Raw genomic sequence first — 13,948 nt, 5'->3', positions numbered from 1 at the left:
TCGCCTATAAAAAGACACAGGCTAAAAGAATGGATACAAAGGCAGAAACCATCCTTCTGCTGCATACAAGAAACACATCTCAACTTCAAAGACAGACATTACCTCATAGTAAAGGGTTGAGAAAAGATTTTCCAGTCAAATGGACATAAGACACAAGCTGGTGTAGCTATCTTTATATCTAACAAATTAGACTTCAAAGTAAAATTAATCAAAAGAGATGATGAAGGACATTTCATATTCATCACAGGAAAAGTGCACCAAGATGAGTCTTAATTCAGAACATCTATGCACCCAATACAAAGGCACCCACATTCGTGAAAGAAACAATACTAAAGCTCAAATCGCACATAAAACCCCATAAACTTATAGTGGGAGACTTCAACACCCCACTCTCACAACTGGATAGAACTAACAGACAGAAACTTAGCAAAGAAACAGGAACTAACGGAAACTTTGACAACTGGGTTTAACAGACATCTATAGAATATTCCATCCAAACACAAAAGAATATACCTTTTTCTCAGCACCACATGGATTCTTCTCTAAAACAGACCACATACTTGGCAGCAAAGTAAACCTCAAGAGACACAAAATTTTGAAAAAAACACCCCTGTATCTTATCGGATAGCCATGCCTTAAAAATAGAATCCAACAATAACACAAATTGCAGAAAACATGCAAACTTATGGAAATTGAACAGTGCTGAACTGCATCACTCCTGGGTCAAGGAATAAATAAAGGAAGAAATTAAAGACTTGCTAGAATTCAATGAAAATGAAGACACAACATACCCAAACTTATGGGACAATTTGAAAGCAGTGATAAGAGGAAAGCTCATAGCACTAATTGCTCACATGAAGAAACTGGAGAATAGTCACACTAGAAAATTAACAGCTGAAAGCTCTAGAACAAATAGAAGCAAATTCACCCTTGAGGAGTAGATACCAGGAAATAATCAAATTGAGGACTGAAATTAATAAAGTATAAGCAAAGAAAAAATACAAAGAATAAATCAAACCAAGAGTTTGTTCTTCGAGAAAATCAACAAGATAGACAAACCCTTATCCAAACTAACTAAAAGCCAGAGAGAGAACATGCAAATTTAAAAAATCAGAAATGAAAAGAGGAATCCAGAGAATTCCAGAGAATCATCAAGTCACAGTTTGACCTGCACTCCACAGAATTGGAAAATTTAAATGAAATGGATACTTTTCTGGATAAATATAAATTACCAAAACTAACTCAAGAACAGATAAGCAATTTAAATAGACCTATAACCCCTAGTGAAAGAGAAGCAGTCATCAAAATTGTCCCAAATAAAAAAAAGCCCTGGGTCAGATGGTTTCTACAAGAAATTCAAAGAAGAGCTAATACCAATATTCCTCAAAGTGTCCCACACAAAAGGAGCAGAAGGGTCATTGTCAAACTCTTTTTATGAGGCTACAATTACCTTGGTACCCAAACCATACAAAGACACAGCTAAGAAAGAGAGCTATAGACCAATCTCTCCCATGAGCCTTGATTCAAAAATAGTCAATAAAATACAGGCAAATCGAATCCAAGAACACATCAGAATAATCATGCACTATGATCAAGTAGGCTTCATCCCAGGGATGCAAGGATGGATCAACATACTAAAATCCTCAAGGCAATCCACCATATAAACAAACTGAAAAATAATAGCTACATGATCATCTCACTAGATGCTAAAAAAGCCTTTGACAAAATCCAATGCCCCTTCATGATAAAGGTCTTGGAGAGATCAGGGGTAACAGGAACATACCTAAACATAATAAAAGCAATATACAGCAAACTGACAGCCAACAAAGGCAAGAGCACTAGCATGCAGTTTCACAGCACTCACTCACAGGCACAGTGTCACTGTACTCACATGCAGTGTCACAGCACTCACATACATAGTGTCTCAGCACTCACATGCACAATGTCACAGCACACACTTGTAATGTGTCACAGCCCAGACATGCAGTGTCATAGCACTCACTCACATGCACAGTGTCACAGCACTCACGTGCACAGAGTAACAGCACTCACTGCACAGTATCTCAGCATTCACTTGAACAATGTCACAGCACTCATATGCAGTTTCAGAGGACTTAAATGCAGAGTCATAGCACTCACGTGCATAGTGTCACAACACTCACTCACATACACACTGTCATAGCACACACATGTATGGTGTCACAGCACTAACATGCACAGTGTCACAGCACTCACATGAACAATGTCACAGCACTCATATGCACAGTTTAAGAGGACTTAAATGCAGAGTCATAGCACTCACATGCACAGTGTCACAGCACACACATGTACGGTGTCACAGCACAGATGTGCTCTATCACACTCATATGGACAGTTCAACAGCACTCACATGCACAGTGTCACAGCCATCATTTACATGCACATAGTCACAGCACTCACATACAGTGATGTAACACTCACAGGCAGTGCCACAGCACTCAAGTGCACAGTGTCACCACACTAACGCACACGCATGGTGTCAGAGCACTTGAACACATGCACTAACATACAATGTCACTGACTCACATGCACTGTCCCAGCACTCATACACAAAGTGTCACAGCACTCATATGCACAGTGTCACAGCACACAGATGAAGTGTCACAGCACTCATTCACACGCACCTTGTCAGTGCGCTGCCATGCAGTGTCACAACACTCAAATGTACAGTGTCGCAGCGCTCACATGCACACTGTCACAGTACTCACAGACACATTGTTACAGTACTCACAGGTACAGGTGTCACAGCACTCAATCACATGTACAGTGTGACAGCACTCATGTGCCAAGGTCAGGGTCAGTGGTGCCACCCTAGTGGCCAAGGGTCTGGGCCAGGGCCAATAGGTCCCTCCGATTGGCCCAGCACTGGCAAAAATTGGGGCCCCCTTCAGTGGCCCAGGAATAGGTCCAGGACTAATACGGACCCCCTCGTGGCCCAGGGTCAGGGCCAATCATTGCCACCCCACCTCCAGTGGTGCAGGCCCAGATCCCAGGGCCTGGGACAATGGGGCCCCCGGCGAGTGGCTCAATATGAGGGCCAGGTCCAGCCTCGATGCCATTGTCCCGCCCCCGAGTGACCCAGGGCCTGGCCCAGTTGGGCAACCTACAATGGCCAAGAGCTAGAATCAGAGTCAATGGGGCCCACCAAGTGGCCAAGGGCTTAGGCCAATTGCCCATCCCCAGTGGCCCATGACCAAGGGCCAGGGTAAGAGCCAATTGTGCCCCAGAGTGGCCCAGGGCCTGAGCCAATTTGCAACCACCAGAGACCCAAGGCCAGGGCCGGGGCCAGGGCCCCCCAAATGGCTCAGGACCTGACCAAATTGGGGACCCAGGGCCAGGGTCAAAGGGGCCCCTCGAGTGGCTTAAGGCATGGGCCAATTTGGGCCCCCCACTGTGGCTCCGGGTCAGGGCCAATGGGTCCTTAAGTGGTCCAGGGCCTGGGTAAATTGGGGCCATCCAATGTCCCAGGACCAGGGGGAGGGACTATGGGATCCCTAGTGGCCCAAGAACTGGGATAATTGCACCCCACACACAGTGGTCCATGGTCAGGGACAGGGCCAGGGCCAATGTGCACCCCCCCTCTGAGTGTCCCAGGACCTGGGCCACTTGTGGCCTCCTTCAGTGACCCATGGCAAGGGCCAGGCCCACGGCCAATGGGTCCTCCAGAGTAGTCCAGGTTCTGGACCAATTAGTGCCCCCCAGTGGCCCAGGGCCAATGGAGCCAGCAGAGTAGCACAGGACCTGGTCCAACTGGCGAACCCTTAGTGGCCCTGGGCCTATTGTGCCCCCCAGGGGCTCAGGGCCAGGGCCAATGGGGCCCCTGAGTAGCAAAGGGCCTGAGGCAATTGGGACCCTTCCCAGTAGCCTAGGGCCAGATCCAGAACCAGGGGCAATGGGGCACTCTGAGCAGTCCAGGACCTGGTCCAATTGGGTATCCCCTAGGGTCAGGGCCCTAGGGTCAGGGCCAATTGGGTCCCCTGAATGGCTCAAGGCCTGGGCCAATTGAGCCTCCCACAATGGCCCTGAACCAGGGAGAGGGACTTATTAGGCCCCCCGAGTGGCCCAAGAACTGGTCTAATTGGACCCTCCCACCCAGTGGCCCAGGGCTCGAGTCAGGGCCTGGGTCAATGTGACCCCACAAGTGGCCCAGGACCTCGTCCAAGTGGGGATCCCACAGTGGCCTAGGACCAGGGCCAGTGCCTGGGACAATAGGGCCACAGAGTGACTCAAGGCCTGGGCAAATGTCCCCTCAAGTGTCCCAGTGGCAGGGCCAGGGTAAATGGGGCCCCTGAATGGATCAGGCCTGGGCCAGTTGGATACCCCAAGTGACCAAGGGCATGGACCAATTGGGGCTCTGCCCAGTGGACCAGAGCCAGTGCCAGGGCCATTGGGGCTCCCAGAGTGAACCAGGGACTGGACCAATGCCCCCCCAATGACCAAAGGCCAGGGCCAATGACCCACCCTGAATGGTCCAGGGCCTGGGCTATTTGGGTCCCCCAACCAGTGGTCCAGGGCCAGGGCCAGGGCCAATAGGGACCCCTGAGTAACCCAGGGCCTGGGACAACTGGGGTCCTCCCCAGTGGACCAGGACCAAGGCCATGACCAGGGCTAATGGGGCCCTCCAGGGGCCCAGGGCCTGGGAAAATTTAGGCTTCCTCAGTGACCCAGATCCAGGGCCATGGCCAATGGGCTCCCCATTGTCCCGGAGACTGGGCCAGGGCCTGAGCCAATGGGGCTCCCTGAATGGCCCAGTGCCAGGGCCAAGGCCAATGGGGCCCCCCAGAGTGGCTCAGGGCCTGGGCCCTTCGGGCCGCCCAACGGCCCAAGGCCAGGGCCAGGGCAAATCAGGTCCCTTGACTGGCCCAGGGCCTGGGCCAGTTGGAACCCACCCAGTGGTCTAGGGCCAGGGCCAGGGTCAGTGGGCTCCCCGAGTGGCACAGGATCTGGGTCAGTTTGGGCTCCTCGGTTGGCCTAAATCCGAGGCCAGGGTCAGGGCTGACAGAAACTCCAGAGTGGCTCATGGTCTGGGCAAATTGTCGGCCCCCAGTGGCCCAGCACCTTGGTCAACTGGAGATTTTCTCCCTCCCCCCGTGGTCCTGGTCCAGGGTCAATGGGGTCCCGGAGTCACCCAAGGCCTGGGCCAATTGGGGAACCTCAGGGCCACGACCAGAGCAATTGGTTTCTGCAGTGCCTCAGGGCTATGGCCACTGGTCTTCTCCAGTAGCCCAGGGTTAGGGCCACTGGGCTTCCCCAGTGGACCAGGGCCTGGTTCACAGGGTTTCCACTATGTCCCAAACCAGGGCCACTGCTCTTCCCCATTGGTCCAGTGCCAGGGTCACCTGGTTTCTCCAGTGGCCCAGCAACAGGGACACTTGGCTTCCCTAAGTGCCAGGGCCAGGTATACTGGGCTTCCACATAGTCAGAGCCAGGGCTACAGTTTCCCCAGGGCCAGATTCAGGGCCACTGGGCTTTCCCAGGGCCAGGGCCAGGGCTTCCCCAGGATATGGCCAGAGCCACTGGGCTACTCTATTGTCAGGGACAGGGCCACAGGGCTCACCAGTGGCCCCGGGCCATGGCTACTGTGAAAGAAGGCAGAGTCAGGGAGATGTCATGTAGCTGTGGAAGGAGTACCATGCCGGATCAGTCCAGTTACCTACAGCCTCGTGGCAGTATATAGATTAATAAAAATGTACTAATTTATAAGGCAGAGCTAGCCAGTAATATGTTTGAGCATCAACCAAACAATTATACTTTAATATTACCCTCTGAATGATTATTTCATAAGTGGCTACAGAACCCAGAGGGGAAAGTAGAGAGAAACCATCCCAGTGGTACTGAGCAAAACAGAAAAGCTTCCAACTGCAGGGGACATTGGTGGAGAGAGGGAAGAAAGATCTTAAGGGAGGTTGGATAATAGACCATGGGTGATATGAGGGGACAAGGATAATAATGGGGAATGATGTTTAATTGAGAGGAGGGATAGAAGGAGAGACTAGAGAAGAGGGTTGGGGGAGGATAGCTTACACTAAGTACTAAGGATGGTTGAAAATGCCATATGTAAAAAGAAGCCTTCCCGCCAGCCTGGTTCCAGAGCCAATCAGACCCAAATAAACACACAGGAGGCTATATTAATTATGAAGATGTTGGCCCTGCTTGTTTCTTACTGGCTAGCTCTGACTTAAGTATTTAACTCATAATTGTTAATCTAAGTATTTCTCTTACCAGAGAGGTTTCCAAGCTTCTTATCCCTATGGCAGTTACATCTTGACTTCCTGTGTTTCTCCTACCCAGAGTCCTCATCGACTCCTAGTCCCACCTATCTTGCTTCCCTATTGGCCAACAGTGCTTTATTGACATATACACAGGACTTCCCAGAAGGTGTGTAGCCTCCTTGAGTCTTGATTTTAGCCTAGTGACATATGCTTCATATATATGGAACTACAAGGAAAATTTGTGCTTTATTAGACCCTAAGTGCATGGCAATTTGTTACAGTAGCCATAGAAGCAATGTGTTTACCTAAACAGCTGTGTAGGGGTTAAATAAGAGAATTTATATGAAACTTGACACAGAGCTTCACATACAATGATCATCCAAGATATGTGAGTATTATTGTAATTTGTATTTGTTTTTTCTTTCAATAAATTGTATGTCTAACACTACTTCAAGTACTTAGGATTTAATACTCAACTGGCTTGGCATAATGAAGTAGATAGCCACATACATGTTACTTCTACTAGGAAGTACATATTGTTTTATATAGTTTTTTATATTTTATATAAACTTTTTTTCATTTTTAAGGTATATATATATAGTGTCCTGCCTGCATAAATGCCTGCAATCCAGAAGAGGACACCAGATCTCATTACAGATGGTTGGGAGCCATCGTGTGGGTGCTGGAAATTGAAAACTCAAGACCTCTGGAAAAGCAGGCAGTGCTCTTAACCTCTGAGCCATCTCTCCAACACCAGTTTTTCCATATTTTATGGTGCTATAACATTTTTTAGAGGGGAGAATTTTCTGACAAAAGACAGGCTTTCTAAAACAAGTTAACTCACATGGGGGTATTAAAGAACTCCTTGATGAACAGGTCTTTCACATACTCCCCAAAACCTGCTTTGTTTGATTCTAATGCACCAAGCTACTGTTTTCTCCACCCAAACTCAGCACAAGGCCAGATACTAGATGCAGGACCAGACAGTAGACACTTCTGCCCTTAAACAAACTGGGCTTTTTCAAATTAGCCAATCTGAAACTGTTTACCTTGCATTGCCAGTAAAGGCCAGTGGCCTATGTTTCTATTTACCTCCACTCCTTTTTCCTGATCAGCTTCAGGGTTTTCCAAACATGTCCCTGTGTAGCATGCTGCACTCTTGCTTCAAGGGCAACTGTGAGCATTGGTACATTTTTCAATACTTGAGGTGCACTGTTTTATGTTGTCACTCAATTACTTTGTACAAACTAAGTCCTGGGACAAAGCAATGTTTAAGACCTTTGCAGAGTTTATCGACCCACCACAGAGCAGAAGCAATAAGAAAAGGAGAAATAGGCAGAAGCAAGCAGAACTCTATGAGTTTGAGGCCAATCTAGTCTATACAGCAAGTTTCAGGCCATCCAAGGCTACATAGTGAGACCCTGCCTCACCTTCCCTAACTACAAGAAGAAAAGTCTTCAGTCAGACATTGTCTCTCCTGTCTGCAATTCCAGAACTTGGGAGGATGAGACTGAAGGCTCCACATGAGTCCAAGGCTAGTGAGTTCCAGGCTATCCTGAATTATAGAGTGAGACCCTGTCTCTAAAAAACAAACAAAGGTACAAAAAAGGCCAGTAACAACAGAAAACAAACAAAAAATCCAAACTAACCCACCTCAGTCTTGGAGGTTTTGTTCACTGCTGATAAGCAACATACTTTGGGTCTTTATCATTCAAGGCAGTAATCGAATGAAAATGAAAACCTAACTGAAACCCTTCTACCATTTAATTAAAAGGACCCTTTGATTTCACATTGTGTGGTCAGCTTTGACAGTAACAGGGCTTTTTTGCAGCAGCCAACCTGGGCTTTCCTTCTCCTGCCTGTGAGTGCTTCGCATGCCAGAACAGATGAGCTGGGTCATGACCTACGACTGGGCAGCCAAGGAGTATGAAGCAACCAGAGTCTTCTGAGAATTCCATCCCTAAGTAGCCATGGAATGATCAATAGAACAGGAAAGTGTGGTGGCAGCACTCACATTTTGTGGAGCTAAGTCAGTAGACTCATAATGAAAGTCCTGTAGGTGTCCACACCACTGATAAAATTCCAGAATTGCACAACTCACTCAATAACAGCAAGCAGGGTAGTGATCTGACTGCTCTAGGAAGAATGCCCTGCTGTTGTTTTATACTAAATCTCACACTGTCAGAGTACAGGACAGCCCTTCGTGTTGACTCATCCTCTGTAGCTCTGTTGGCATACAGATTAACAGTTCTCACTGGGCCCACAAGAAACCTGAACAGGAATATTAGAGGTTCAGAGAGATTTCATTCTAGTTGACAGAAATAAACCAAAGTGGGATTGGTAAGAGGGTCTGCCCCCTTGATTTCAGCAGTCATCAACTTCAGAATCTTGATGCTAAATATAGAAGAGACTCCCTCAGTCCACAAACCATTAAGACAACGAGAAAGAAGCAATGTAAAATGATTGAAACGTGTGCTGTACCACTGCAGTGATGTCACCAAGCAGATCTGTGATGCTTGTTTATAACAGCAAAAGCATACCCTGGGGTTCTGAATTGAAGACCTTCTTATAGGCACAGCTAAGAGAGATGATTCCTGCAGCTTGGGATGCATCTCTTGTTTTCCTCTATGCTTTCTGAGTTTCTTCTTTTATGCCTGCTCACATTCCTTGTCGGCTCAATTTATGTTGTTGTGCTGAATCTTTTGAGTGCAGAGACTCCTCAACTACACAACTATGCAAAGATTTTCACTTTATCCCAACATTTTTGCTGGTTCTCATTGTTTTCTCACCCTGATTTATTTCTCCCCACACCCTCTGACTGACATTATTATGTTCTTCATTTTTATATGTTTATTGTTAGTTCCTCCTAAATGGAATTGAGCTCCGTGGACTTTATCCACTGCTGTGTGCCCGCAGCAGAGGTCATTAAGTATTTTCTAAGTGAGAGATCTGTTAACATGGGAGGGTGCCTGTTTTCACAGCAGTCTGTTTCTGCAAATGCCTTTAATGCTAAACAGAGTCCTATTGAAAACCAGCAACAACAACAGCTGAATTAACACAAAATGTTAACTGCTCTCATCAGGATGGCTGTTGGCTTAAAACTGTTTTGTACATTTAGATACATGCCACAGATAAAGACAGGGTTTTAATCAACCACCTTTTACCTTGGAGCTCACACACAGTATAAGACGAGATATTCTAGGCTAGTAAACAAGGGTTTACTTTTTTTCAATTGAGAAAAATCATTCTTTGCCTCTGAAAACAGGCTTACTTGTGGTTGGTTTCTTCCTTTCCTGTCTTTCTCTTTCCTATCTCTCTCCCTTCCTTGCTGCTTCTCCTCCTCCTCCTCCTCCTCCTCCTCCTCCTCCTCCTCCTCCTCCTCCTCCTCCTCCTCCTCCTCCTCCTCCTCCTTCTCTCTGTCTCTCTGTTTCTGTCTCTGTCTCTGTCTGCTCTGTCTCTGTCTGTCTGTCTGTCTCACTCTCTCCCTCCCTCCCTCCCCCTCCCTCCCTCCCTCCCTCCCTCTCTCTCTCTCTCTCTCTCTCTCTCTCTCTCTCTCTCTCTCTCTCTCTCTCTCTCTCTGTGATACCGATATCACTTCCTTTCCAGACTTGTCTTAAACTCCTACATTCAATGAATTCCTATGTGTCAGCTTCCCCCCAAACTGGGACCACAAACACACACCGTTTGGTTTATGACTGGTATCTTTGATAATTAAAACAAAATCATCAATTCCTGGCACGTTATGCTATTGATTTCTACACAGAAATCCAGGGCAATTTGGTAAAGTTTCTACGTGGAAGTTTCCTGATCACACAGAGTAGATAAAATTTCAAAATGAAATTCCTATTGACTACTTTTATGATATGCTAAATATCATGTTTCATATCTTTAAAATTACAAGTAAGTTTCTGTTACTCTTTTTAGAATAGTTAACAGCTGCATGCTTTGATTCATTTTATCTTGGCTTGCTAAGAAATGGCTTTGGGCAGAATGCTGTAGTGCCTGGGATTGCTAGAACAAAGGGAGCATTTAGAGAAGTTCTCTGTCTTCCTGGAATTAACTTAATGAATGGAAGAAGGCTCAGCCTTACAAACACTGAGTCCAACAGTAACTGATGACATTCCATTTGTATTTAGAGAAGCCTGGCAACCGGGAACTGTTTTTGTTTTTTTTTGTTTTTTGTTGGTTTTTTTTTCCCTCTTCCTGGTTTACCAGAGGCAAACTGAGTTGGAAAATGTTGTTTGCTTTAATGAAATGATTTACTCTTGTGCAACATTAAGTTGTGTCAATTAAGCAAATAAAGGAAGAAAGTCTTATAAAATTGCTTCTTCCTGATTTCATTTTATTTCATCTCAGTCTCCAAGACAGGAGAAAAATGAACTTTTTGCTGCTTGGTACTTTTCTATTTTTGTATACTCCCCTAGCCTGGACAAGAGATAGACATTATTACATTGGAATTATTGAAGCAGTTTGGAACTATGCTTCTGACGATGGAGAAAAGAAACTTATTTCAGTTGACACGTAAGTCACTATTCTTTGCTGTTTATGGGCCACGCTTGTAAATTAACAACTTAGAAAATGAAGCCAACAACAAAAGTATTTCTTTAATTTGTTAAAAATAGAAACTGCTAAATGTTGACTTGAAAAGCAATACTTTTACTGGTTTCCTTTGTGTTCCCTAGATTTGTTACTATGAAGCTGTCCTGCTCTTTTCCCATTGCTCCAAGGGAACTGTGCTGGTCTCTCACTGTTTCCTGTGGGTAGCCATTCCATTATCTATATTCCAAATGTACTCTTCCTCTAGATGCGATGTTCTTTAAAAAAAACTCACTATGTAAAATGTTCCTAATGGTGACAGTAGAGCATTTTTAATTCTTCAAATATAGAACATAAAAATGAAATGCAACTTAAATATGATTCTGCCTAATACTTGTTCTGAGATTCAGGACAGTGAATGAATGATACTAATCTCTCTCACAGTTTCTGAGTTCTTATCTATAAAATGAGACATCAAGCACTCCTCACCGGGCTTTTATAACAGTGCCTGAAAAGCTCTTAGCACAGCTCCACACATAACACGTGCAAGAAATGTTATGTTCTTATTATGAGGTCCTGATAAAACACCATGGAACTTAAAAGTCTTTGTATTTTAGTTGCTTTATATCAAGCAATATTCTCTATACAGAGAATTTTGTTTAATTTTATATATGGTTGAATTTTTCATGGTAGGAAAAACACATTGCTAATGATAATATCAAATTGTTATTTTACTAACTTAGCAATGTTCTGCAAGAAAAAGTTCTGAGTCAATAACTGACTTCAAAGACAACAAATAGAACTTGTGATTGTTTTGAAGCCTGGTTTTGAGATAGTATTCTCTTCACAATAGTCAGACATATTTTTCAGCGTCACTAGAAGCCTGGTTTTGTATGGTTCATTGTTTCCTAATTAAGTACCATGTAAATTATGTAATGTTTACTTCTAAGGAAAGGGATCAGACATACTACAAAAGAAAATAACTGGACTGTGAGTGAACCTCTGTGGTAGAGTACTTACCTAGCAAGTATGGGTTCAAAGCCATGGGTTCAGTTATCAGCAGCACACACACACACACACACACACACACACACACACACACAACACACACACACACCCCTAAGTTAGTTAAAACAATGAAAAATACTGTTCTGCTCAGTGCTCCATCTACCCACGTAATTGTTTAAAATAAAAATAAAGTCAGTCTATTGAGTAAAAACTACAATGCACTGGCCATGCTCCAATGTGGTAAACTCCAGGTATGAGGAAGTAGAAGGATGAAGAGGGTTGGTAAGAATTTCAGGGGGTGATTTCTTGGTTTCAGATATTCTAATGACATGTCTGTTCCAGCTAGGAAATTCAGGGAAGATAAGCTTGCCTACCCCATTGTTAACTTAATAGGGACACTCAAGGGTGCTCAGAAGGAAAACTGGACATTTTCAGTTCAGTTCAGCTTTCTTCTTTGCATTGCTGCACTGTCTCCTGTGACTTTCCCATCATCTTATGACATGTAAGTTTTCTCCCTCAGCTCCGTGAACCACGACAGGAGCTTCAGTAGCTTTACCAGAGAAGCATGGCAGCAACTTTTTGTTTCTTCCTTCGCCTTAAATCAGCAGTGTGTGAGTCAGTCCATGAAGCATGTCAGAATGTCACCAGACATGGTGGCTCCTTGTGTTATAGACAAAGCAAAGCAGAAATAAATAAGATGAAGAAGAAGTTGTGAAAGAGCCCTGAAATGAGTGTCAGTTGGAGAACTAGGTTGAAGTCATATGCTGATTTAAAAGGTCTGGGATAAGGAAAAAAAGACACATTTGAGAGGCAGGGATTGTCTGTGCTATGATGACTGCTTGGTCACAAGTGTCTGTGAGAGAGAGCACACTAAATAAATATTTGTGAATATATGAAAGTCAAAGAAAGATTAGCAGGATGGCAGAAGAAATTACAGGACATATTATAAAAATTTTTTCTTGTTCCCAAATGGATAAATTCACACTATAGAATTAATCAGGCAACAGAATAAAATAGGAAAGTGAGTCTAGATGGCCTACTAGAGTTAGTGAAACTGAAAACAAGAGCAGATGTTAAAGGAGAAAAATGAATAAAAATTTTTACTCTGTTTTGTTGGTTAGGAAAATAGTCTTATCTCTTTGGGATTAATTCCAACATTATTCATTTCTAATAAAGTTAGGTAGAAAGTAACATCCGTAAGCTATAGTCAGTACTGCTACTTCCAACAACATAAAAACATTCTAAAACATATAGTTCTTTAAACAGGTAATTTATACTTAAATAAAAGAAAGGTATATATAAATAATTACAAAACCTGATAGTGTGCTTGGGGGAGGGTGTTCATGATCAGGATTAAATATGCATTGAATAGTTGTATTGTTGCTGCATTCAGTAACAATAGTAATAATTACATTATCTTTTGATTACTTTTGTTTTCTAGTGAACTGTAAGAAGCTAAGTGTCCTTTAAACACAAGAAAAACTTATCATAAACCCCTTTACAATTAATTTCACAGACTTTTGTTTAGGAATTGTGACTTTTCTAACATGTTGCAAACACTGATATCTAGTTTCACAGTCTGTTGTGCTTGAAGGTTAGGTGGTAGAATAATGATGTCATTATGAGCAAACCTAATGACTAGGAACAAACAAAAATTCAAATTCTCACCAAAGAAACAGGCAACAAACTAAGACTATACTTCCAATGGTACAATCAGAATTATGCTAATCTGGATATTACCCAATACAAAAGTGTTAATCTTCACTTATTATTATTACCAGGGTAAAAGGCAACTTCTGAAATAAGCTCTATTGTAGAGAGAAAAAATTTTCAACAAAGGTAACATTTTACATTACAACACAAATATATTTGGCCAATTGTGGTAGCACACACCTTTAATCCCAGCACTCTGGAGGCAGAAGCAGGAGGATATCTGTGAGTTCCCAGTTAGACCAGTCTAAAGAGCAAGCTCCAGGACAGGTAGTACTCCACAGAGAGACCCTGTCTCAAAAACAAGAACAAAACAAATCAAACAAACAAAAGAACACACACACATTTGTATATTAACAAGTTTACCTGACCATTCTGTCAGACATGAATTGAGCTTCTTCACACCTAAGCAGTTCACTGGGTTGCAAGACTGCTGTTTCCAG

General features: G+C 44.0%; 1 protein-coding gene across 3 annotated transcripts in view; it reads left to right on the top strand.

Annotated features, from left to right (window-relative positions):
- Positions 1 to 10,467: 10,467 nt before the first annotated feature.
- The window catches only part of LOC101844412 (ceruloplasmin), a 52,647-nt gene continuing 49,166 nt past the window's right edge, over positions 10,468 to 13,948 (top strand). For 2 of the 3 annotated variants that reach the window (XM_040754641.1, XM_040754642.1), the window contains exon 1: positions 10,468 to 10,772. In XM_040754641.1, coding sequence (XP_040610575.1) covers positions 10,627 to 10,772 — 146 coding nt within the window. In that variant the 5' untranslated portion in view covers positions 10,468 to 10,626. The remainder of the gene's footprint in view (positions 10,773 to 13,948) is intronic. The other variant, XM_040754643.1, reaches the window with a different exon arrangement.

This window comes from Mesocricetus auratus, unplaced genomic scaffold, assembly GCF_017639785.1.
Source record: "Mesocricetus auratus isolate SY011 unplaced genomic scaffold, BCM_Maur_2.0 Super-Scaffold_100011, whole genome shotgun sequence".
Taxonomy (NCBI): Eukaryota; Metazoa; Chordata; class Mammalia; order Rodentia; family Cricetidae; genus Mesocricetus; species Mesocricetus auratus.
Note: the sequence above shows the minus strand (reverse complement) of the source record. Positions and strands in the feature narration are given on the sequence as shown.